The sequence below is a fragment of the Miniopterus natalensis genome, chromosome 6 (genome assembly GCF_054644295.1).
Source record: "Miniopterus natalensis isolate mMinNat1 chromosome 6, mMinNat1.hap1, whole genome shotgun sequence".
In the NCBI taxonomy this organism is placed as follows: domain Eukaryota; kingdom Metazoa; phylum Chordata; class Mammalia; order Chiroptera; family Miniopteridae; genus Miniopterus; species Miniopterus natalensis.
In genome coordinates this window covers 34,512,055-34,538,831 of record NC_142086.1, presented here as the reverse complement: position 1 = coordinate 34,538,831, position 26,777 = coordinate 34,512,055, and the positions used below count along the sequence as shown (strand labels likewise).

General features: G+C 37.7%; 1 protein-coding gene and 1 pseudogene across 1 annotated transcript in view; both read left to right on the top strand.

Moving 5' to 3' along the window:
- The window catches only part of MORC1 (MORC family CW-type zinc finger 1), a 135,456-nt gene that overhangs the window by 46,733 nt on the left and 61,946 nt on the right, over positions 1–26,777 (top strand). The window contains 4 exon segments of the mRNA XM_087817862.1: positions 2,116–2,259; positions 4,564–4,718; positions 23,629–23,757; positions 26,289–26,394. Of these exon segments, the coding sequence (XP_087673988.1) occupies positions 2,116–2,259; positions 4,564–4,718; positions 23,629–23,757; positions 26,289–26,394 (534 nt within the window).
- Positions 12,902–13,234, top strand: LOC107536696 (large ribosomal subunit protein eL30 pseudogene; annotated as a pseudogene).

Below are 26,777 nucleotides of genomic sequence, written 5' to 3'. Positions count from 1 at the left end.
AAGTCTGTCCCAGTTCCTTCCCTCTTTTACTACTGATGACAATTTAAGATAGAAAATCTTTCAAGTAAATTTATCACTTATATATAGTTAAGATAAAAACGGCAAGCCTATATTACAGCACCATTATTTACATTTGTAAGATTGACTTGCTCTTTAGCTCAGTTGTATTTTAGCTTCAGTTTCACAAGTTGAACTGAAAGTGATTGTTGTTGTTGAAGTAAGGTCAGACTTTGAAAACTGCATTAACTTTGAGAAATAAATTTTCAGGGAAGTATTACTAGTTTTTAGCATTATTTTTGTGTGAATCATGAAACGCTGTATAATCATCCGTTTCCCCAAACCTTAAATTTGAAATGTTAGTTATGCATTTATCAAAATAAATGTTAAATGAATGTCAGAGAAATCTTCATTGAAAAGTCACGGCCTCTTTATAGTCTTCAGGAAGAAAAAGAAAAGCTAGTTGATGGCTTGTTTGAAGTCACAATGATATGCAGGAAATGTAACCAACCTATATATGTTATTAATAATAATGCCAGCTGGTGTGAAATGTTTATATCAGGATGCTTTTTTAAAAAAAAATATATATTTTTATTGATTTCAGAGAGAGTAAAGGAGAGGGAGAGAGAGACAGACAGAAACATCAATGTTGAGTCATTGGGGATGGAGCCCACAACCCGGGCATGCGCCCTGATCGGGAATCAAACCTCGATCTCCTGGATCCTAGGTCGACGCTCAACCCCTGAGCCACACCCGGCTGGGCAGGATGCTTTTTTTTTTTAAAAAATGAAGACAATATACCACTTAATATCACAGAATGATTATGTCTTATCCTGTGACACCCTGTTTTGGGGTTACTTACATAGTCAGTATTCTTTTTTGTTCAAGAGTGGGGATCTAATTATTGAGTAGACATTTTTGAAAAAAAGTTGTTCAGCAAATGTTATTTTCTTTTCCCAAGAATGCTAGCAAATATAATTGTTCCCCTCCACCCATCCTGTAGCTCCTTTCATTCCTCAAAAACAGCTTTGTTTTTTCAAATTCATGACTATGAGCTATTACAGGTGACATAAGGTACTTACTGAACTGATTCCATGTATCTCTGTCATTCAAAGATAATGATAAAGTTCTTTCAGTCCTTCTATGTGGATGTGATATAGAGGACATCAGACTTTCTGAGGAAGTTACTAATGTGGGTTCATAGTTACATATTTTAAATTCATGTACATGTAGGGTTAAATATATGTGAGTCAATGTTCCAGGTTTATATTTAACATCTCTTTTAGTCTTCACGGCATCCCATGTGCCTAGACAGGTGTTTTTTTTTATTTTTTAGATGAGACAGAAAGTTGAAGTGATGCGTCCATAGTGATCACTATGTAATAAAATGGTTATTGCAAAGACAAGCTTGTATTTGAAACTAGGTCCATCTTTCTGGTTCTTATATTCAGGTACTTTTCCTGGCTCCAAACAGCCTCCTGTTACTATGGTTGTTTCTATCATATTCTGCTTTGTTTGAACTTCCATCTTATACTTTTAATAGAAAAGTCACGTAAAACACAGTATTGCAGGACAGAGTTAGAAAAACAGGAGCTCATATCTGTTGCCCTTGTAAACTTGCTTTATTAACTTTGATTTGCCTTTGATTTTGGACAAAGAAAGAAAGCTAGAGAATATCTTATGGCACATTCCAAACTATGTAGGATAGATACTTGGAGACTTGAGAACATGCTGGAAGTTAGGAATCACATCTCCAGTGTTAAAAATAGCCAAATTTTAAAACAGTCAAATCATCATTTTTCAGAAGTGCTGCAATGTACATATTAGATCAGTTAACATTTTATAACTGTTTTGGCATTTCTAGTTCTTGTAAATGTAAGTTGGCAAGCTTGTTTTTGAAACCAGGAATGCTTGTGTTTGACTGGTATAGTTATGGGCCATTATGTTTATGCAGAATACTTGGCTATATAGGGGTACTGAATTTACCCACTAGCTTTTGCAAAATACCTGGATATCTTATCTATAATTTCTTTGATATTTGCCCTCTAGCTTTAATTATTAACATTTTGTAAACTGTATGTTTTTACCTAACAAAAACTTTTTTAAATATAATGCTAGAGAATTAAAAACAGCAAGGACACTCTCCCTGTTCTTTGGAGTGAACATAGAAAACCAAGGCCAAGCTGGGATGTTCATTTACAGTAATAACCGATTGGTCAAGATGCGTGAGAAAGTGGGCCCACAGTTGAAACTGAAGTCCTTGTGAGTATGTTTTTATTTTCAGAAGCGTAGGCAGGAGGAGGGAGGCTGCAGTACAACTCTGTCTGCTGAGTTAGATGTGAGATTAAACATAATGGGAGCAGGTGTCATATCCTCTGTTCACCCTTCCCATCAATGTGCAGGCATTAATCTGCCTAATTTATGATACCAGGAGAGCAGTGCGCCTGCTCTGAAGAAGAAATTCACTTTGGGAAATTTTTTCAATGCATTTTCTGAGCAAATTGATGTTTTAACATTCTTTGTGTCACCTACTCAAGTTATGTTTTTAGTATTTTACCAATTAAAAAATAATGCAAGCATATTAAAGATATTTTAGAAAAGAAAAATTCCATAGTCTTACAAAGCATTGTAATATTTTGTGTAGTCCCTTCATGTGTGAGTTCTTGCCAGTTACCCGCATGAGCATATATTTTTAGCACTCTCCAGCCTATTTGAATTCCAGAATAATACAGTCTGGTGCTTTCCCAATGGTCTGAAACTCCACCAGCTGCTTTCATGAATTATGTAGAGTCCTGAAAAGAGACCGTAGGAAGGCACAGAGTCCGACAAGACAACCGTGACCATTAGAATGGCTCAGGGGAATATTTTTCATCTTGCTTCCTCACTCTCAGGAATTAACAACTCATTCATATATTCACTTAGCAAGCACTTATATTGCAGTAACATGCATGCCAGGCATTGTACTGAGCTCTGCAGACAAGATGGTGAAGACCTACCATTTGCTAAGGAACTTACAGTCCAGTGAAAGGGACGAGTATATGAATACATATTTTTTATTTGTATGGAAACAACAAAGGTGATCTTTTAAAACATAAATTAGTTTACTGTCTTGCTTAAACCCCCAATGCATATAGAATAGAAGTAGTTGCCATAGTCTTCCAGCAATTTGGTCTCTGCCTGGCTCTGTGACACCCCCTGCCCTGGCCATACCCACCCTTTCACTGCATTCCCCTCACACCAACCGGCTTCCTGCTCCTCAGACATCCTAAGCTCGCTCCTGCCTTATGACCTTGGCACTTGCCATTTCTCCTGCCTAGAACCGTCTGTCTACATCTTACTGCTGGTCCTGGCATGTCTTTGAGGCACCAGCTCTCAAGGCCTCTCCACAAGAAGGTCTTCCTAGACTGTCTAAATAAAATTGGCCCTTGCCATCACCCCCCCCACACACACATATCTATCACTCTTTACATATAACAGCACCTGCTTTATTTTCCTCAGATCACTTATCACCATCTGAAATGATCTTGTACATTTATCCATTTACTAGCACCATGCCTTGTCAGCGTTCAATACAAGAGAAGCTTCATAAACAGGGACATTGCCTTTCTGTTAGTTACTCGGTTCCTAGTTCTTGGAATAAGGCTAGGTGCTCAACTTGAATGAATGAATGAATGAATGAATGAATGAATGAATGAATGAATGAATATACACTAGAAGCAAGCATCAGGTGTAAAAAGACCATATAGGAGGGGCAATAAGTCAAACCAGTCAGGCTTCCTGGGAGAAACGATGTCCTAATTTAGGCTTACAGAATGAGTAGTGAAGGGAGGGCTAGGTGGAAGGGGAGAGTGGTGAAAAACCTGGTAGGCAGGGTCCTCAGATTGGGAAGGCTTGATTTGTATGCCATTCCAAGGGCATTGGGTTATCCCTGAAGAGTTAGAGTCCAGATACTCTTTCCCCAAACAGGTTATGTCACTAAGTAGAATATCCTAGTTACATACATCATGAGCTGCTAAAAATGTGGGAAAACACCCAGTTTATCCATCAGACTATCAGGCAGATAACCTGTTACTCTCGGGGAATAATCCAGCCCTTATGTTCCCTTAGTAGAATTCAGTGAGCATCCCTTGGACCTTTGCAACGATGAGGAGAAATCCAACTTGAGAGGTGAAATGATGAAGAAAGTGACTCTCTGGCCAGTTTCATTAACAGGATTATGTCCACTTCTTGCAGCAGAGCTTTGTTTGTGGTGCTTAATGCTAAGAGACCTCCTCTTCCCACCCACCCTGACTCCCCATATAAGGTGACAGGTTTGGAGAAGGAGGTGTGTTAGCACAGTAATGATACTAAAGCCATTTTGGGTTAAGAGACCAAATATACCTGGGATCACCATAGATTTTATGTAATAAAATACAATTGTAAAATAACTTGTTAAACTTTGACATGGTTCAGACCAGGTAAACACATTTATTTTTGTAAAAAAATGATTTTAAAATACTGGGTATATTTGTGTGTTTTTTCCTTAGCTAAATTTCACAAAATTTATATATATATTTATTCCCCCAGACTTGGTGCAGGCGTGGTTGGAATTGTTAATATACCCTTGGAGATCATGGAACCATCTCATAATAAGCAGGAATTTCTCAATGTCCAAGAATATAATCATCTACTAAGAGTCATGGGACAGTTCTTGGTCCAGTACTGTAAGGACACCGGGATCAGTGAGTATTCAGTAGTCATAGTAAGAGGTGCTTAAAGGGGATCAACTTGCGTGATTTCTTTAAACTGAAATGATTGTACTGATTCAGGTGACCACTAACCCAAAGCCCTGAAAGAGAGCTCCTGTATTGAAAAGGTGAGGGAAATGAGAGCCAGTCTCCAAATCTTTCCCAGAATATTACTCAAAAAATAAAGCAGCAGATTAAAAATTGTAATTGGAGGGCAATCAGAGAACAGTATGAAGCGACAGTTGATCATGGAGGAAGGAGGCAGAAGTTTGCTCTAAATAGGCTAAGAGACCCCTAAAGGGCATCTAAGACACTACTGCGTAAGAGGGCACAGCCCATCTAAACCTGAGTAGTTCCTATAGCATTGTTATTTCCTGCCACAGAATAATCATTGTGGACCCTGGATAATTGTAGATATGTTAAATTTTGTTTTGTGTATCTAACAAGTCTTGAATATGTTAATTCCAGAAAAATTTTGATTAAAAATCACTAAAATAAGTATGTTTGGAAACTTAAAGAGATAAACTTCAATTATCTGGAAAATTGGAATTATTCAGATCACCGCACTCTTTAGACATACCTGAGCAGTGCAATGGGATACTGTGCATTCATTAAGTAAACTTCCTGTAAACTATGCGCACAGGGCTTCATTTATGGAAAGAAGTAGAAGGCTACTGTGTATCTGTCCAATGATTTGCATGAAGTATGTATAATTCATGTATATCAAAAATTATGTCTCTACCTTGGAGACAACTTAAAATCTTATTATTGCTCCACTTGAGGCTGAAATTTTAGAATATTTTCTTTTCTTTTGTACCCACTCCGCTTGGTTCTAAAATTTTCTCATACCAGTGAAACAGAAAATAATGCAGTAACTCAAGGGGAAAAGAAATAAAAGTGAGAATGGAAGTTGAGGGCATAGATTTCCTGCCAAAGCTGGATTTTCATGTCTTGGTCTAAAACCTGCTGAGTGTGTGGTCCATGGACCAGCATCACCAGCATCACCTGAGAACTTGTTAGAAATGCAGAATCACAGGCCCTACCCAAGACCTACCGGTTTAAAAGCTGCATGTTAGCAAGATCTCCAGGTGATCTGTATGCACATTAAAGTCTGAGAAGCACTGCTCTGAAGAGTACACCCATGTAATTTTTGCTTATCGTAGGCATAGTTTTTTCACATGTATTTTTTTTCTTAGACATGTTTGAAGTTATTCTAAACCTAGGGATAACCACATTATTTGACAGGTTTTGCTGAAAGCTGTAGAAAGCATAAGAAGGTAAAAGGATTAGACAAAAAACATTCATAACACATGGACACAGAGGACAGTGTGGTGATAGCCAGAGGGAATGGGAGTGGGCGGGGAGCTCTGTGGAGGCGGGAACAGGGGGGACAGGGGGACAGCAAGAGGCTGTGTTCGGTGCAATGGGCTCCTGATGCAATGCGCAGGTGATGTTTTATTGCGTCGTACACTTGGAACCTGTATGGTTTTGTGAAACAATGTCACCCCAGTAAATTCTATTTGAAAAAGAGAATATACAGAGTGAGGTAAAGTCAAGCATCTGCTTTCTGGCCTTTGAATGCTGGCATGACATGGTACGGACGGAAAGTGTTAAGCATTTGAAATTGTGTGGCTTCTCCTTATATTTTCTCTGTAGCCTCTTGTTTCCCTCATCCTTAGAATAAGGAATTAAGTCTTCAGAAAGAGTTAGACATTCAATTCACAGGTGACAGGAATTATCTCTGTCCAGTGCACACTTACTCAGGACAGTCATACTCAGTCCTGGGGGGGCTTTCTCGAAGCTCCTCTGCCTGGTGAGGGGGTGCCTCCCCGCAGGGTTCCACTCGCCCGTCTCCCCCCTCTCATCTGCTCCTAATGTGACTCCCTGTCTCTACCTTGTCTACCTAATTTTTTTCAAAACCTTCTCAGTGGATGTAATAAGATTCAAAAGAAATGTTATGTTTGTATTTTAATTATTACTTGCTAATAACATATTATTGTCCTAATTCCATAATTAGCCATTAATTGATTTCCGGCTACAGGCCACTCTCACAAAAGATGATCCTCTAGGAGGGAGGCAGAGTGCAGGGAGGGTGGCAGGGATGTGTGTGTGCTTGCTTGCACCTCTCATAGCCTCACCCCAAAAGTTCTTTATCAAACAGTGAAGTAACCAAGGTCAGAATTGGTCGTCTCAGGAATGGTGCTGAGGAGATTGACCTTCAGGGTCTTTACTCAATAACTCCCACAGGAATAACCGAAGTTTTACGTAATGTTTGCCTAATACTCTGAAGGCCAGTATTATAGGACACACAATTTTAAAGAAAAATAGGTTGGGTAGGTTTTTTGCCTTATAAATAAAAGATGCAGTTTTTGTATTTGCTGTAAATCTGACCTGTTTCAGTGGAAAATTGGGCCCTTATAAAAAAATCGAATCGACAGAAAAGGAAATGGAGAGGTAATGACTTTGTGTCATTTATCAAATCTGCATCTCCTTTTGGCACCTGATGCTGAGTCTCAAATGCTTTCCTCGTCTCTGAGTCTGACCTCACCTCACTCTCTGCTTCTGTGTCTTCCGAAATTTTTTGCATCCTTACAGTAAAATGAAAACATTAATCGTCAGCTTTTTGGAGTATGGAGAGAAGAAGGGAAAGATAGAAACATAACAGGTTTGAGTTTAAACAGGAGCAATTACATAGAAATTTTTTACTAAACTTTTCCAAAATGAGTCAGAATACGGCTGATGCATTAAAATGAAATCTATGATATAATGAGCATAACCTTTCCCAGCAGACCTCAAATTACAGGGCCTCGGGTCGTCAAGGAGGCCAACAGTCATTTAACCCAGCCCCCGCCCCCATGCTCTATCCCCTCTCTCTCACTCACCCCTGCCCCGGGCAAGGGGACTGCCATTTTAAGCCTCAGTGAGGCCTCCCATGAAAGAAAAAATGCTACTTCACAGGCTTGAGGCAGCCTGTAAATGTCTACACAACTGTATTAAGAATAACACTTTTACGTTAAAGTCAAATCTATTTCTCATGTATTCTTTCATTCACCTGTGCTAGGCGTGGAGTGTTATAGGACTAACAAATCAGACATGGGCCACCCTCTCTGGAATTTACAGTCCAGCAGAGCTGATATGATTTGCAGTTTGAAATAGGATTGGTGTCCAACAAGAAGGATGAGTGCTGAGGAAGCCAGTGATCAGGAGCTCACAACATAGAGAACCTAGAAGTCCCCCCCTGAAGAAATGATATTTCCTAAACGATGAGATGGGGTTCTTCAGGCCAACTTAACTCTTCCTCTTTGAGTCATGAATGATTGGCCTAAAGCCTTTTTAAGTGACAACCCTCCAGATATTTGAAAACAAGCTTTCTGTCTCTCCAGCCTTCTTTCTTCCTTACATTTCTAATTTTATTGCTATTCTTTATTTTACACTATTAAATATAGTCACCACTTTAATGTTATACTTTATGAAGTGTATCACCTGGAAACAAAAATTCCAAATGCAACCTGAAAAACCTTGAATAAAATGGGTTGATCATCTCTTTCTTATAAGAAGTTGTAATTCTGTTGATACCACTTAATATATTAACTCTCAATAAGCACATTATTGACCTTCAGTGTCTTTATTACCAATTTAAGTTCTTAATAAGGTTTTTAATGTCTATCCTTGTTAAGCCATATTTTCTTATATTTTTCTAGTAAGTGCTTTTGGACCCTAGTGTAGAATCATATATTTATTTCTACTAAATTTTATCACCTAATTAGGCCCATCCTTTCAGGTTGTCGGGACCTTTTGGGGAATTTAATGTTGACTTCTAGCTAATGTGCTGGTTTTCCAGAGATGTTAAGTTTGGCCACTATTTTCTCTATGATTTCATTTGAATCCTGTTTCACAGGATCAGGGAAGTCAAGCATTTAGCCCTCCACTGATCAACTATACTGAGGTAGAAATGGGACACTGGGTGAGGACAGTTAACCAATTACAGATTTTCCTTATTATCACCTAACTCGTATCAGTTTTTGTTTGTCTATAATTTTGAAAGTGAGTGATAATATTTGCTAGATGAATAGTTTCTTTAAAAAGTAGATAATGCTTTATGTCAGCTTGAGCTGCTATAACAAAATGTCATAAACTGGTGGCTTACGAACAACAAATTCATTTCTTACAGTTATAGAGGCTGGAAGTCCAAGGTCAGGGTGCCAGCATGGCCGGGGCCTGGTGAGAGCTCTCCTTTGGTTCACAGATGGCTGGTATCTTGTTGTAGCCTCCAGTTGTGGAAACAGTGAACTAGCTCTCTGGCCTCTTCTTAGAAGGCACTAATCCCATTCGTGAGGGTTCCACCCTCTTGACCTCATTACCTCCCAAAGTCTCCACCTTCCAAATACCATCACATTGAAAATTAGGTTTCAACATACGAATTTAGGGGGGAAACAAACATTTAGTCCCTAACACTCTAGCAAGTAGATATAGCTAGCTGCTCACAACAAAATTTTGTTTACCTTATGATTTCACTTTAGTATCTGAGATCTTAGAAAGCCACTACAGAAAAAAGAAATAAAACATTTCTGCTAGGGAAATAAGTTGAGTGAGAAGGCCTATGTAAAATATTAAAAAGATGAGACTATGAGCCAGGATAACATGAAGATATAGGCCAAAAAACAATTCATACCTCTTTTTTATTAGGGATTTTATGTATTCTACTTTATTTTAAAAATATAGTATCTTTAATATTATATTTTGTTTTATTTTTAAAAAATTTATTATGGTGTTATGGACTGAATTGTGTCTTCCCTGAACTTATATGTTTTATTTTTTATTTTTTAAATATATGTTTATTGAATTCAGAGAGAGGAAAGGAGAGGGAGAGAGAGAGAGAAACATCAATGATGAGAGAGTCATTGATTGAGCCCGCAACCCGGGCATGTGCCCCAACCGGGAATCGAACCCCAATCGCCTGGATCCTAGGTTGACGCTCAACCACTGAGCCATGCCTGGCCGGGCTATGTTTTAAATTAGTATAAATTGGAGGTAGGACCTTTAAAGAGGTAATCAAGTTTACATGAGGCCATTAGAGTGGGCCCAATGCAGTTTGACCAGTGTTCTTGTAAGAGGAGGAAATTTGGATACAAAAAGAGACCCCAGCAATGGGTGCGCACATGTGAGGACAAAGAGGCCATGTGAGGACAAAGCAAAAAGGTGCCATCTGGAAGCCAAGGTGGGAGGCCTCACAAGAAAGCAAACTTGATCCTGGACTTCAAGCCTTCAGAATTATGAAAAAATCAATTTCTGTTGTTTAAGCCACTGTCTGTGGTATTTTGTTATGCAGCTCTAGCAAACTAGTATATGTGGGAAACTGCAAAATTAGACAGAATTAAGAGAACATTATAATGAAACCCATAAACCCATCTTCCAACCTCAACGCTTACTAATTCCTGGGCACTTGGTTTCACCCACATTCCCACCTGTTCCCCACAACTGGATTACTAAGGAAATTCAGACACTGTATAATTATATCTATATGTACATTAGCATGTATTTCTAAAAGAGGAACACTGTTTAAAAACATAACCCTGGTATATATCTTACACCTAAAATTATTAATACTTTCTTAATATCATAAAATATCTAGTTTATTTAAATTTCTAATTATTTCCTGTCATAATATAATTTATAGCCCTTCTCACTCATCCCCATAGTTCCCTTTCTCTCTCGTTTTTCCTTGTAATTTATTTGTAGGAGAAACTGTGTTGGTTGTCTTGAGTTTTTACCGTCTGAATTTTGCTCATTGTATTATGGGATGTAGTTTAACAGATTTTTCCATTCTATTTATTTTTCTGTAAATATGTAGAATTCACCAGCTTAATCAAATACAGATGTGGCTTTTCTTTTGTCATCAAGATGCTTCATAGAGAGTAGCGTGTTCTTCCGTGGGGAGGCATATATTGTTCGATCATCTCTCTTATAATTATGTTAACAGTTAATGATGAATGCTCAGATCCCTTAAGAGTTCCAAAACCTTACATTCTGTTTCTATCATATTTCATCATTTATTAGCTCTAATATTTCTATAAAGAAAAGCTTCCTTTCATCTACCATTTGGATACTCACATCCACTGGTAATTTTACTATTTGACAGAGCAACAGTAGAACTCTATATGCTAAACAAATTGCATTGGATAAAAGAGATTAAAATAAAATATTAAAAATGATGTCGACATTTTGCCTAACTGATTTATATGGCATAAATATGTACTCTGTTTAAAATTGTTAGTTATGCCAGCTCCCTGCAAACAGCAGGATGGTTCAGGAGTTCATTGGGTTGACTTCTCTTTTAAAGAAATCACATTCTTAGATTTTAATCCATTTAACTGCTTTCACCTGGCAATTGAAATGATCACTATTGACAGCACTTAGCTTCCTTTTCTTTCTGACTGCACTTATATTATCATGATAATAACACTTTTTATATCTACAATGAAGTTTCTTGCTAAAATACCTCAGAAGATCTCACTCACTTATATTGCAAATAAAATACCAAAAAGCCTAGTGCCCTTCTTTTGTCTGGAATGAAATACACTTCGATTCTTAGTTTGATTTTTCCCTGACATACCAGAAGCAAGACCTCAAAACTCCCTTCTTTAGTCTATTTATGTCTACCTTAGTAAAGAAGATAAGTTGTCTTTAATGACTCCGAAATTAAAACAGGGCAATCAAGATTAAATATAAGTTGTATTAACAGCAACAACAACAACAAATCTTTGACTCTTAGGAACATCAAGTCAGTCAGCCGGTTTTCTGTACGTCTGAGTAAAGTAAGGAGAGCCCTGGTAGAGAAATAAACTAGGCCAACCCGGGAACTGGGAGACATAGGGAGCGGACCAGGCTACTGCCCAGAGAGCACAGAGCTCTCTGAATGCGCTTGGATGAGATTATCATGTCTAAGTTTGATTTCCACATTGTAGAGAGAATTAGAAAAACTGGAGTGTATCCAAAGGACAACAGGGACAATGACTAAATAAAAATACAACCTAAACAGAGAAAGTAAATAACTTTTACCTTCTACCAAGGATCGAGCCTGCAACCTGGGCATGTGCCCTGAATCAAACCTGCAACCTTTTGGTGCACAGGATGATGCCCAACCAACTGAGCCACACCAGCCAGGGCTCCTTGGTTTTGCTTTTAAAGGTTTGTCATGAGGCCTCTAACCTTTTCCTTTCTAGTCTCCAGTGCACAGAAGAATGTGATTCTGAACTGGGAGCCAGGAAGCCCCAGGGGACCTCAGATTATGGCTAGAAGTCCTTGAATCCCTGTCTACCAGTTACATCTAAAATGGCGTTATGCCTCATACATAAATATGCCACCATTTTTCAAACTTGTGTAGATGTATCTGTGGGTAGTAACATGTAAAATCTCATAAAACTGTTATTAAATTTATATTTTTCTGTCATCATGCATTTTTCTCAGGTCTGGGGGTGGTGGTTCTGAAATTGTTCTGCAGCTTTAGGAGATCCTCATGGGAAACCACTGATAGGGAACAAGGGGAAATGAAGCTCCGTTGCCAGGGGAAGTGATGAACTTGATGCCTAGAGCAAGCTGGAGCAGCTCAGCAGGGTCCGGGAGTCCTGCCGCGGAGCCTGCCGGGCTCGCAGTAGAGTGGAGGAGTGAAGGCTGACCGCCGCTGCCTCCCACTCTGCCGCTGACTGTACCTGCGAGACGGGCCCACCCCCTCGGCCACACGCTGGAGCCAAGAGAAGGCCTGGGCTGTGAGCAGCTTCACCACCACCAAGGCCATCTGCCTGGCTTGCCTTCAATTCAAATAGAGCCCTTCGGGAAGCAGTTATCTAGGGCCCCCCTCATCTCACGTGCACCGCAGGCTAAGCCGTCGTGGCAGCTCTTCCTGATAAGCGGCGATCGGCCTCAAGAGCCTTCTCAAGCGTGTACACAGGCTCACTGCCAACGGATTGGAACTGGCATGTCACTCAGAACCAGTTTGCCGTTCCTAACCCAGAAATTCTATCGAGAATACAGACGATAAATGATCACACCATGGATCAGCTTAGGAAGGTCGAATGTCTGGTTTATCTAAAAATGACAGATAGTCCTTCCTTTCTCACTCCCAGGATGTCTTGGCAGCTGCTCTTGGTTGAGGGTGGTCTGGCACCAAAGGTAGGAAGATGGTGGCTGGAAAGAAGACGAAAAAGTCGCTGGAGTCTACCAACTAAAAAGTGGAAAGTATGTGCTGGGGTACAAGCAGAGTCTGAAGATAATCAGACAAGGCAAAAGGAAACTGGTCATCCTCACCAGCAACTGCGCAGCCGTGAGGAAATCTGAACTCGAGCACTGTGCCAAGTTGGCCAACTAGAGCACCGGCATCCATCACTACAGTGGCGATGGTACTGAACTGGGCACAGCATGTGGAAAACAGCAGAGCATGCACACAGGCTGCCATTGACCCAGGTGGTTCTGATATCATTAGAAGTGTGCCAGGCCAGACTGGTGAAAAGTAAATCATGTGAAATTTTTCTTCAATAAAACTGGCCAGAGCTTGGTTTAAAAACAAAACAAAGCTGAGAGGGTAACGACCAACAGGCCAATATTCAGCAGAGAAGCAGGCATGATTTACAGTCTCCTGAGAATGGACGTGCAATATCTATCTCAGGAGAGCTTTACAAATACAGTGGTCCCTCGGTTTTCTAATGTAACCCGGTCCGGAAGACCGTTCAAGTTCGGAAACATTTGAAAACCGAGGGATCCACAACCGACAGCCAGGCCTCAGGATCTTGCCCTCAGCGGAAGCGTGTTACATGTTCAACTTCTGAGACATGTTCGAAAACCGAAGCATGCACTTCTGGGCTTACGGCGTTCGTAAACCAAAGTGTTCATCAAAGGAGACGTTCAAAAACTGTAGACCATAATCATCTATTTAGATGCAGAACTACCTGAGGGCAGGAACCTGATTTAAATACCTTCTCTAGCTTATGTTCCTGGTGCTTGGATTTCATAAACTGTTTTGGGCTTCCTTATTTTGATTGGAACTATGAGAACTTTGCTTTAGCAGTTATTACTGAATTTTATTACTTCTCCCTTTGGGAAAATGATTTCCTAGATGTCATTGCACATTCTATGAACAGATACGAAACTGACATCTAGGAGCATGTTACATTTCTCCTATTTTTCAGAGGCAAAATCTGTGTGAACGGCTCTTTTAGTTAGTGGGTTTTGACAAATTTTTAGTAAGTTATTGCAATATTTTACATTATTTTTTTCTGGTTCAAAGTGGCTCCTAAAAAATTAATCAGATGAATTTAAACATTAGAAGTCTTCTGAATTAAATGCTCCATACATATAGCTAGCAGTAAATTAAAATTTCACAGTATTTTTCAGATACTTGTTCTAGAAATTAGGACTTTAATTCTATGTGCATTAATCCCTGACTATTTCATTAATTTAACATGCTTGTTGATTATTCAAACAAAAGTCTCAAGATATGTATTCTTTTATAATTTTAAATATTACCTGTGTACTTGCAGCATTTCCCATTTACAAATTTTTAAATCAGAATTTTAAACCAGAATACCTTGAGAATGTTGAAATAATATAATTTTTGAATTAATAAATTTTGGGTTATTTACATAACTCTCTTCATAGTGGGCATAAATATTATATATGTATATTTTAATCCTCGTCTGAGGCTATATTTTCATTGATTTTTAGAGAGAGTGGGAGGAATGGGGGTGGGGAGGAGAGAGAAACATCAGTGTGAGAGAGACCCATCGATTGGTTGCTCCCGCACTCGGCCTTGGATCAAGCAATCTAGGTACGTACCTTTGACCAGGAATCGGAATCGAATCCTCAGCCCTTTGTGTACAGGCCTACACTCTACCACTGAGCCACACCAGCCAGGGCATTTAAGATACATTTTTAAAAATGAAGTAATTTTACAAGTTTTGAAATTTCACTTTCTTGCTCTTAATTGATTTCTGGATGAAAGAGCAATTAAAAACCCTCATTAAGACACATTAACAGAAGCATGAGTTATTAAAACCACATATTTAAAATACCCATAATTATAGGTATATAATTTACTCCATTAGTCAAGGCCAACCTAATGTAGTGAATTATTATTATTGATTTTAATGTTTCTTGCCAAACTAGAATAGACAATATATTTTTTTAGCTTTATTGGATTATAATTGACCAAAAAAAAATTATACACTTAAAATGTTCAACATGATGATTTGATATATAACTGAAATGTCTACCACAATCAAGTTAATCAACGTATTCACCTTCTTGAATGTGTGGATGAGAATGCTTACGATCGATCCCCTCTCAGCAAATTTCAAGTATACGATGCAGTCCTATTAACCTGTCGTCATGATGTACATTAGATCCCCAGAGTTCATTCATCTTATAACTGAAAAAAGTTTGTGCCCTCTGACCAACATCTCCCCATTTCCTCTTCCCCACAGCTGCTGACAAACACCATTCTACTCTCTGTTCCTGGATCATATAGTTCTATTTTTAATTTTTTGAGGAAGCTTCATACTGTGTTCCATAATATTTATACCAATTTGCATTCCCACCAACAGTGTGCAGGTCCCTTTACTCTGCATCCTTGCCAACAGTTACTGCTTCCCTTTTTGGTAATAGCCATCTCATTGTGGTTTTGATTTGCATTTCCTGATGATTAAATGATGTTTAACAACTTTTCATGTACCTGATGGACATTTGTATGTATTTTTGGAAAACTCTTTATTCAGGGTCTTTGTCCATTTGTTGATCAGAGTTTTTTTGTTTTTGTTTTTGCTGTAGAGTTGTATAAGTTTCTTGTGTATTTTAGATATTAACCTCTTATCAGATATTTGGTTTTCAAATATTTTTCTCATTTTCTGTATGTTGTCTTTTCATTTTGTTGTTTCTTTTGCTTTGCAGAAGTTTTTAGTTTGATGTAGTCTCACGTTTTGTTTGTTTTATTTCCTTTTTGTTAATTGTGTATTTTGGTTTCATATCCAAAAAACATTACCAGACCAATGTCAAGGAGTGTTTTCCCTGTTTTCTTCTGGGAGTTTTATGGTTTCAGGTTTTATCCATTTCAAGTTTTAATTTTTATGAGTGGCATAAGATATAGTGTCCAATTTCATTAGGGTGTTCAATTTCATTCTGTTACATGTGGATATCCAATTTTCTCAACACCATTTATTGAAGAGACTATCCCATTGTGTGTGCTTGGCATCTTTGTCAAAGATTAGTTGACTGTATATGTGTGTATTTATTTCTAGGCTTTCTATTCTGTTCCATTGGTCTGTGTATTTTTTTTTTTTTCCAAATATCATACTGTTTTGATTACTATAATTTGATAATATAGTTTGAAATCCCAGTGTGATGCATCTTGCTTTGTTCTTTTGCAAGATAGCTTTGGCTATTCAAGGTCATTTGTGGTTACATACGAATTTTAGGATTCTCTCTTCACAAAGCAGTTCTCTGAAAAATGCTATGTGAATTTTCATAGGGATTACATTGAATCTATAGATTACTTTGAGTAGTATGGACATTTAAAAAATATTATTTCAATCCAAGAACATGGGATATCTTTCTATTTATTTGTGTCGTTTTCAGTTTCTTTCATCAGTGTCTTATAGTTTTCAATGTAGAGGTCTTTCATCTACTTGGATTAATTTAATCCTATGTATTTTATTCATGAGATTTATTTCTTAATTTCTCTTTCAGATAGTTTGTTAGTATATAAAAATGCAACTGATTTTTGTATTTTGATTTTGTATCCTGCAGCTTTACTGGGTACATTGATTAGTTCTAACAGTTTTTTGGTGGAATCTTTAGGTTTTCCCTTTATAATATGTCATCTACAAGCAGAAAAAATTTTACTTTTTTCTTTCTGGGGCCCTTCATTTCTTTTTCATACCTAATTGCTCAGGCTAGGTCTTTCAATACTATGTTAATTAGAAGTGTCGAGAATGGGCATCCTGTCATGTTCCTGATCTTGAAGAAAAGCTCTTAACTTTACTTCATTGCTGTGATGTTAGCTGTGGGCTCATCATCTATGGCCTTTATTATGTTGAGGTATATTTCTTCTGTATGTAATTTGTTGAGTTTTTTATCCTGAAAGGATGTCAGTTTTTCAAATGTTCTTTCTGCACCTGTTGCGATGATCATATGATTTTTATCCTTCACTCCATTAATATGGTATCACTTTTTTTGGGGGTGCATATTGAATCATTCTTGCACCAGGGATAAGTCCCATTTGATCAGGGTGCACGATCCTTTTATTATGCTGTTGAACTTGGTTTGCTTGTATTTTTTAGGATTTTTACATCTATGTTCATCAGTGATATTGGTCTGTACATTTCTATTCATGCAGTATCCTTATCTGGTTTTGGTATTAGGATAATGTAGGTCCTGTCAAGTGAATTTAGGTGTGTGCCTTCCTCTTCAAATTTTTTGAAGACTTTGAGAAGGATAGCATTAATTCTTCTTTAAATGTTTGATAAAATTCACCAGTGAGACCATCTGGTCCTGGGCTTTTCTGTGTTGGAAGATTTTTAAATTACTGAATTAATCCTACTAGTTACAGGTTTTTCTGATTTTCTGTTTCTTCATAATTAAGTTTTAGAAGTTTGTATGTTCCTAGGAATTTACTCATTTCTTATAGGTTACACAATTTGGGAGCATTTGATTGTTCATAGTAGTCTCTTGTGATCCTTTGTATTTCTGTGGTATTAGTTGTAATGTAACCTCTCATTTCTAATTTTATTTATGTAGTCTTCACTCTTTTTCTAGTTAATCTAGTTAAGGGTTTATTAGTTTTGTTTATCTCTTCACAAAGCAGCTCTTAGTTTCATTGTTTTCTGTTATTTTTCTAGTCTCTGTTTCATTTATTTCTGCTTTGATCTTTGTTAATTTTTCCTTCTGCTAACTTTGGACTTACTTTTTCTTTTTCTTTTTTTTTTTAAATATATCTTTATTGATTTCCAAGAGAGGAAAGGAGAGGGAGAGAGAGAGAGACAGAAACATCAATGATGAGAGAGTCATTGATGGAGCCCACAACCCGGGCATGTGCCCTAACCGGAAATTGAACCCTGATCCCCTGGATCCTAGGTCAACGCTCAACCGCTGAGCCACACCCGGCCGGGCTGGACTTACTTTTTCTTATTTTAGTTCCTTGTGATATAAAGTTAAATTGTTTGAGATCTTTCTTGTTTCTTTATGTAGGTGTCTATTACTGTGAACTTGCCTCTTAGACCTGCTTTTGTTGCATCTGATAAGTTTTGGTATGCTGTTTCCATTTTCATTTTTCTCTTGATTTCTTCTTTGATCCATGGGTTGTTAAGGCATATGTTCTTTAATTTTCAAATATTTGTGAATTTTCCAGCTTTACTCTTGTTATTAATTTCTAGTTTTATACCATATTTTCAGAAAAGATACTTGATATGATTTCATTCTTTGTGAATTAGTTAAGACTTGCTTTATGACCAGTCCTAGGATCCATCCTGGAAAACTTTCCATGTGCATTTGAGAAGAATGTATATTCTGCTGCTATTGGATGAAATATTGTGTGTATGCCTGTTAGGTTCATTTGACTTAAAGATAGTTCAAGCCCATTATGTTCTTTTGATTTTCTTGTTGGATGCTGTATCCATGGTTGGAAGTGAGACAACAAAGTCCCCTGCATTGCTGTCTATTTCTGCCTTTAGATCTGTTAATATTTGCTTAATATTTTTAGGTGCTATGATGTTAGGTGCATATATATATATTTTTAAATTTTATTTATTTATTTTGGGGTGCATATGTTTTTACAATGTTTATATCCTCGTGATGAATTGATTTCTTTTTCATTTTATAATAATCTTTGTTTCTCGTTACAGCTTTTGACGTAAAGCATATTTTGTTTGATATAAGTATAGCTCTTGGTTTTCATTTGCATTGAATATCTTTTTCCATCTCTTTACCTTGAGCTTATATGTGAACTTAAAACTGAAGTGAATCGCTAGTAGACAGTGTATAGTTGGGTCTTATTTTTATCCATTCAGTCACTTTATGTCTTTTTATTGGAGAATTTAAATCATTTACATCAAAGTAATTTTTAATAGATAAAGACTTACTATTGCCATCTTATTGTTTTCTGGCTGTTTCATAGTTCCTTTTCTTCTTTCTTCCTCTTTTGTTGTCTTCCCTTGTAATATGACAGTTTTCTGTAGTGTTATGCTTTAATACTATAGAATGTTATTTTTTTTATCTTTTGTATATCTATGATAAGTTTTCTTTGTGGTTACCATGAGGCTTACATAAAACATAGTTATAACAGTCTATTTTAAACTTAAAACAACTTAACCTTGCATACAAAAACTTGTACCTTTTTACTGTCTTTCCTCCACATTTTGTTTTTTATTTCACAGTGCACATGTTTTTATATTGTGTATCCATTAAGAAATTATATACTTATTTTAATAGTTTGGTCTTTAACCTTTATACTAGAGTTAAGTGATTTATACACCATCATTACAGTATTAGAGTATTTTGAATTTGACGATATACTTACCTTTACCAGTGAGTTTCATATTTTTATGTTTTCAGGTTACTAATTATTGTTCTTTCACTTCACTTTGGAGAACTCACTTTAGCATTTCTAGTAAGGCAGATCTAGTGGTAATGAACTAACTGAGCTTTTGTTCGTTTGGGAAATTCTTTATTTCTCCATTTCTAAAGGACAGCTTTGCCGGATTAAGTATGTTTAATTGGCTTATTTTTCTCTTTCAGCCTTTTGATTATATCATCTCACTCTCTCCTGAACTGCAAGTTTCTGCAAAAAAAAAAAATCTGTTGGTAGTCTAATGGGTTCCCTTGTATGGGAGAAACTTTTTTTTTTCTCTCTAGGAAGAATTTTTTTCTACAGAGTGAGTAACACATAAATAAAAGTAGAACCTGACGTGCTGTGCTTTCTCACACTGCCTTCCCTCTGGCCAGCTTGCTTATCTGCTTGTTGAAGCATCTACTTAGTCTTCAGGGTCCACTGCATGGAAATTTGTTTTAATAACACCATAAACACAACTGCATGTTGTGCATGTTGAACTAGCTTCCATCAGAAGAGAAAAAGTCAAAATTTCATAGGCAGCTAGGAAAACCCATTTCTGATCTTGAGTGAAAAGCTTTCTTTCTTTGCCCTGATAGTTACTTTGAATAGTACAATATCTTCCACAAGGCCTGGTCAGTAGGTGTTTGGGGTAATGAATATTCTAATTTCTGCCTTTGATAGCCAGTAATTCTTTAGTATTATTTAGCCCTTAGTAAGTAAACACTAAGCCCTGTGTGTCACCTACTGAAAACAAGATCCTAAATGTCACCACTGTCTTCAAGGATTTCACTATCCAAAGGGGGAAATAGAAACGCAGTAAACAAAAATGTAATGTGTAAGCACTATAAGAGTGGTGTGATCACTCCACCCCTGAGGAGTGTGTGTTTATGTTTCTAACATCCCAGCAGTTTTACCACTCTTAAAATGTTTGTGTTGGGTTGGGGTTCATGGTTGATCTGTGTTTTAGAAGTTAGCTGTGTTGTGTTAACTGTTTAATGTTTTCAGGAAGAGGCATTATTTCACCTTCATTTTATCCCAAGGAACACATTAATGAGGTATTTTGTCAAAAGTAACAGCAGTTTTTGAGGGCTTATTATGTGCAGGATGCCGAGCTGTGTGTAAGGGGCATGCAGAGTTATAAAGCACAGTCCCTCCTTTGAAAAGCAGAGTCTTTGGGAGAAGTAACATTTAGAGAGAGGACAAATACAATGCAGAAGCAACTTAAATTTCTGCAGGGTTCTATAGTTTTTAATGTGCCTTCACATTTATTCTTTCTTTTTTTTTTTTTAATATATCTTTATTGATTTTAGAGAGAGGAAAAGAGGGTGAGAGAGAGAGAGAGAAACATCAGTGATGAGAGAGTCATTGATCAGCTGCCTAGCCCGCAACCCGGGCATGTGCCCTGACCGGGAATCGAACCCTGATCACCTGGATCCCAGGTCGATGCTCAACCTCTGAGCCACACCCAGCTGGGCCACGTTTATTCTTTATAATAAACCTGTTGGGCAGGTTATTGGAAATACTGATTTTATGAATATGAAAATTTAGTGGCTTTCCACAATTACACAACTGTGTGCCGGAGACAACACTTGAAGCCACCTGACTTTAATCTGTAGCTCCTCTTACCTTGACTCAGTAAAAACTGACTAGTTCACATGGAAATCAGAGGAAAAGTCTTTTTTTTTTTAATTTTTAAATTTTATTTTTGTTTAAAATATTACAGATGTCCCTTTTTCTCCCCAATGACCCGTTCCACCCTGTCCCATCTCCCTCCCCAGTCCCTGTCCCCACCATTGTCCGTGTCCTTGGGTTGTGCATATATGCATATAAATTCTTTGGTTACTCTCTCCCCCTCCACCCACCTGCCCTCCTCCATCCCTCTGACATTCGTCAGTCTGATCCATGCTTCCATGTCATTGAATCTGTTCTGTTCATCAGTTTATTAAGTTCTTTAGATTCCACGTATAAGCGAGATCATGTGATGTTTGTCTTTCTCTGCCTGGCTTATTTCACTTAGCATAATATTCTCCAGCTCCATCCATACTGTCCCAAAGGGTATGAGATTCTTCCTCTTTACAGCTGCGTAGTATTCCATGGTGTGAATGTCTCACAGCTTTTTTATCCACTCATCTACTGATGGACACTTGGGCTGTTTCCAGATCTTAGCTATTGTAAACTGTGCTGCTATGAACATCGGGGTACATATATTCTTTCTGATGAATGTTTCAGGATTCTTAGGATACATTCCTAGGAGTGGAATCACTGGGTCAAAAGGCAGCTCCATTTCTAATTTTTTGAGGAACCTCCATACTGTTTTCCATCATGGTTGCACCAGTCTGCATTTCCACCAGCGGTGTGCCAGGTTTCCCCTTTCTCCACACCCTCGCCAGCACATGTCGTTTGTTGATTTGTTGATGGCAGCCATTCTGACAGGTGTGAAGTGATACCTCATTGTGGTTTTAATTTGCATCTCTCTGATAATTAGTGATGTTGTGTCTCATGTGTCTCTTGCCCATCTGTATGTCCTCTTTGGAGAAGCGTCTATTCAAGTCCTTTGCCCATTTCTTAATTGGATTGTTTGCCTTCCTCTTGCTGAGTGATATGAGTTCTTTGTACACTTTGGAAATTAGCCCCTTATCAGATACATCCTTGGCAAATATGTTTTCCCAGACCGTGGGGTTCCTTTGTATTTTGAGGCAAGGAAAAGTCTTAATGAGCCCTGTCCAGACACCAAAGAGTACATCAGGATTTGGAGTGCAGAGAAGAAATGGTGTCTGGGCTGGGCCAAGACCAAATGCTGAGCAGAGAGCAAAAATATGAAAGTTGGAGTTGAGAAAAACCCAAGAAACAGAATCCAAAGGGAAATCTGAGGAGAGAGCTCTTAGGGATTTTGTGAAGAGAAAGAGTGGGAAACCTGAGAATTTGTGGGGGCAGCTTTTAGCCCAGCCCAGTTGTAAAGTCTCTTTAGAAACCTAGTCCCTTCCCTGCTGGTCTTCCAGGCAGATGGCATTCTGATTCTAAATTTTAACAGGATTAGTAAGGTGCAAGGATGCTTATTTGTATTTTGCATGAATTACACAGTCATATGTTATAGTTTATACATGGCTGGTCTTATTTCAGATATTTTATTTCCAAGGTTTGTATTTTAGAACCTTACTTTCTGAACATTGTATGTTGACAAAATGTTCTGTATCTGCTACATTTCAAGTGCTTGGTAGACACATGTGGCTAGTGGTCACCATATTGGAGAGAATGGTAAACATAAATTTCTTTTTTAAAAATGTTTTTTAAAGTAATACATGCACATGTAAAAACATTCAGAGTGTTTAGAAAGTAAAAAATGAAAAGTAGAAGTATCTTCCCCTGTCTTTCCCTCAACCTCTATCTCTTTCTTCAGTGATAGTCACTATTAAAACTCTTGTTTCCATTCAGGAAAAAAAAAATATCTACCATAATTTTATATGTATATGCTTTTTATAAATCACAAACATTGATTATACTAGGTATGCTGTTTTATATCTTTTCAAAAAATGAAAACTTTGATATCTTGATGCAGCAATACATTTAGCTCTAATTCTCTGTTTTAAAGGATTTTTTTGTTAGGAAATGGAATTTATTCATTACATATTCTAGCCTTTTACGTTGTTTCCTTTTTTCCTTTTTTGCTGTTCAAATAATGCTATAACATGTACATGGCCATTGTTTTGTATGTTTGTAAGGAAGATTCCCAGTAGTGCAATTGCTGGATGGTCCTTCATGACAAGCGCTGTTTCTAAGCAAGGAGGGAGTAGAGAACCTGGTGTGGGGGTGGGGCATAAACAACAGACTGGTAGAAAAGGGAGCCAGAGGTAAAATGAGGGTAAAACACTTTGGCTGTGAGACAAAATAATAAGTATTTGTATCAACATTCTCAAAGGTAGCCTTTAAGTTTATTCAGTACCATCCCTGCTGGAAGTACTGAACAAAAATGTTTTAAATGCCAACGTATTTTATTGCACATATATATATTTATGTATATACTATATGTATATATGTATATACTGCTCTTGTGTTTAGTTTTATTATAAAGATATTGCATATTTATTATATACAGGTTGGAAAAATGTAAGAAAGTATAAAGCAGAAAACAAATTTCACCCATACTCAGAGAAAACCAACGTTAATACTTTAATCACTTTTTTCTGTGTTTGGGTTTTTGCATCGCTGAGTCCATATTGTATATACACGTGTTTGTATCTAAACTTTCCCATGCTCATCATCTCAATCTTGTTGATTTTCTTTTATTACTCTTTGCCTGCTTTGTTTTTTTAGGTAATAGAAACCTAACATTGTTTTGGAATGAATTTGGATACCAGAATAACAGGGACATGGAGAGGTCTTTAGAGTCTGTTCAGTATCAAAGGAGACAAGCCATGGCCATCCCGTTCATCATTCAATGTGGTGAGTGTTGAATTCCATTTTAATTAGCAATCATTTACTGAGCTTCTAAATATACAGGTCACTGTGTCCATAAATGGGGTGAGGGAGACAGAGGTGGTGGGTAAAACCTGATATATATATATATATATCAATATATCTTTATTGATTTCAGAGAGAGGAAAGGAGAGGGAGAGAGAGAGATAAAAACATCAATGATGAGAGAGTCACTGATCGCCCGCCCCCCACCCCCCAACTGGGGATCGAGCCCGCAACCCAGGCATGTACCCTGACTGGGAACTGAACCCCGATCGCCTGGATTCCAGGTCACCGCTCAACCGCTGAGCCACACCCGGCTGGGCTAAAACCTGATTCTTACTTGCAGTGAGGTTAGGGTCTAGGAGAAAGGTTAAGATAAGCGTGAAAATAATTATAATAGATGTGAAATTCAGATAAATGATGTAAAAGAGGCACAGAGTTCTTGGAAGGTTCCAGGGGGAAGAGGAGGAAGTTGAGGCAAGGCTTCATGAGAGAAGTAGCCTTTGCCATGATCTTTTAAAACAAAATTTTGATAGGTAGAGATATAACAGGACATATATGTTAATATCAGGTATACATTCAGCTAAAACTTCAGGGATGGAATAATAGAAACAGTCATCTTTCTATTTTTAATAACTAGTACTGTGTTAAATATATAATTGGTACTTAGTAATTGACTACTGAATGAATGATGAATAAATAAAAAATATATATATTAGGTTGAATAAACATGTTAGAGGGCCTTGAATGCCAGGATAGGGAGTTTTTACTTTGATAAGCAATGGAGAGGCGTTGGACATTATTCAGTAGGAGAGTAACATCACTGAGGCATTGAGTACTTATTGTGTTCCTCTGCTACATCTTCTGGCTACTATATAAAGGGTTAGAGAATTAAAGATCGCTCTACTATCTGCAAGGAATCTGCTGTCCAGTGAGGGAGCCAAGCAAACAAAAAGTACACTGTAGTGTGTAAAACGTTGTAGTTATTTACACAGTGCCAGCCGCATACCTCCCTAACCTTGAGCCTCGGGTGGTCCAAAGAAGACCTAACTGGTCAGATGTGTTCAGGGTGCTGCCAGAATCCAGTCTCCAGTACTATGGAGCTATGTGAAATTGGGCAAATCCTTTACGTTCTCTAAGTCTCAGTTTCCTTATGTATAGCATGAGGTTACTATTTATAGCTACATCATACAGTTTTGTGCAAAAAAATGTAATAACACATGTAAAGTTTTTTAAGTGCCTCGCATTGTGTATTAGGGTTCTTCAGAGAAACTGAACCAATAGAATGGATGGGTGGCTGGATGGCTGGATGGGTATATATATAATGATAGATAGATATAAATTAGAGAGAATTGGCTCACATGATTATGGAGGCTAACAAGTCCTAAGATCTTCAGTTAGCAAGCTGGCGACCCAGGAGAGCATTGGTTTAATTCCAGTTTGAGTCTGAAGGCCTTTGAACCAAGAGACCCAATGATGTAGTTACAGGCTAAATGCTGACAAGCTCAGTGCCCAGGAAGAACTATGTTTTAATTTGAGTCTGAAGGCAGGAAAAAGCTAATGTCCCAGCTCCAGACAGCCATGAAGAAGTTCCCTTTTCCTCTCTAGACGGTCAGCCTTTTTTTTGTTTTATTTAGGCCTTCAACTGATTGGATGACGTCCACCCACATTAGGGAGGACAATCTGCTTTACTCAGTCTACCAATTCAAATGTTAATCTCATTCAAAACACCCTCACAGGCATACTCAGAATAAAGTTTGACCTACTGTATGGGCACCCCACGGCCCAGTCAAGTTGACATGAAATTAATCATCACAGATAATGTCTAGTAATGTTGGTTTCCTATCATTATTGTTATGTATTTTAATCCCCAGTAACCTTTTAGGTAAGTACTAATATTAACCTCTTATTACAGATGATGATCCTTAAACATAGAGACATAATCTGCCCAAGATCATAGACATAGTAAGTGGTGGAGCTGTCAGGTTTTTAGCCACTGTGCATGCTGCCTCCATCGAAGATGAACAGAGAGAAGTGTTTTGCCTAAGAGCCATCGGCAATGTGTCTGGAAGGAATTCAGGATTAAAGTTAAAAATAGCCTAACGAGAGTGGGGGTACCTTGGTCCTAAAAGCAAGGAGGGACTGAAAGGGAGAAATGGACAAAGAAGTCAAAGAAAATGGGAAAGTCAAGTGATTGGAAGTCTTCATGTGGTTTAAGAAGAGGTGGAGAGGGGGCTATGACTTAAATTTTTTTGGCTGAAAGTAACAGAAACCAATTGGAAAGAACTTAAGCAATAATAATAATAATAAAAAATAGTAATGTATTGGTAGTTTCCTAAGGTAGCTCATAGAATCCTAGACTAGTTGTGCTATCAAGTGTAACGGTATACGACCAAGGATTTACTGGCCTTTGGCTCGAAAGTAACCTCATACTTTTGGTATAAGCAAACTGACATTGTGATGGATTGACTTCTGATTGTGATCTTTCTTGTGTGTGATTTTGTTTTGATTATCAGATCTTTGTCTTAAATGGAGAGTCTTGCCTCCCTCTACTGATTATCAGGAAAAAGAACTTTTGGACATCTGGATTTGTGCCAACAATCCTAACCTCTTGGAAAACAGGTAGTTTTTGATAGTTTTCTAAAATTCTTTATCCATTTTTAATTCCTAAAATACATGTGTATGAAACTGGAAATGTCAGGTATAGATACACTTCAGCTGTCGTCCCCTAGAACTCTTTCTAGCACGTTGCTATCTATGGAAAGATATTTCATTAGTGTGCTTTGCCATCAAGATAAAAGAGACCTGGGTGTAATGATTTGCAAACATTGGGGCCTACAGCTCTCTACTTTCACTGGTGGAGACTATAACCAGTGTTTAAGAGTTCTGCCTTTCAATTCATTTTCATACATCACAGCACCTTATCCTTCAGGAGTTTTATCCAGAAGGTGTCTCCAGGGGGACTAAACTATTAGACCATGTGCTTTTTCTGTTTAAGTCATATA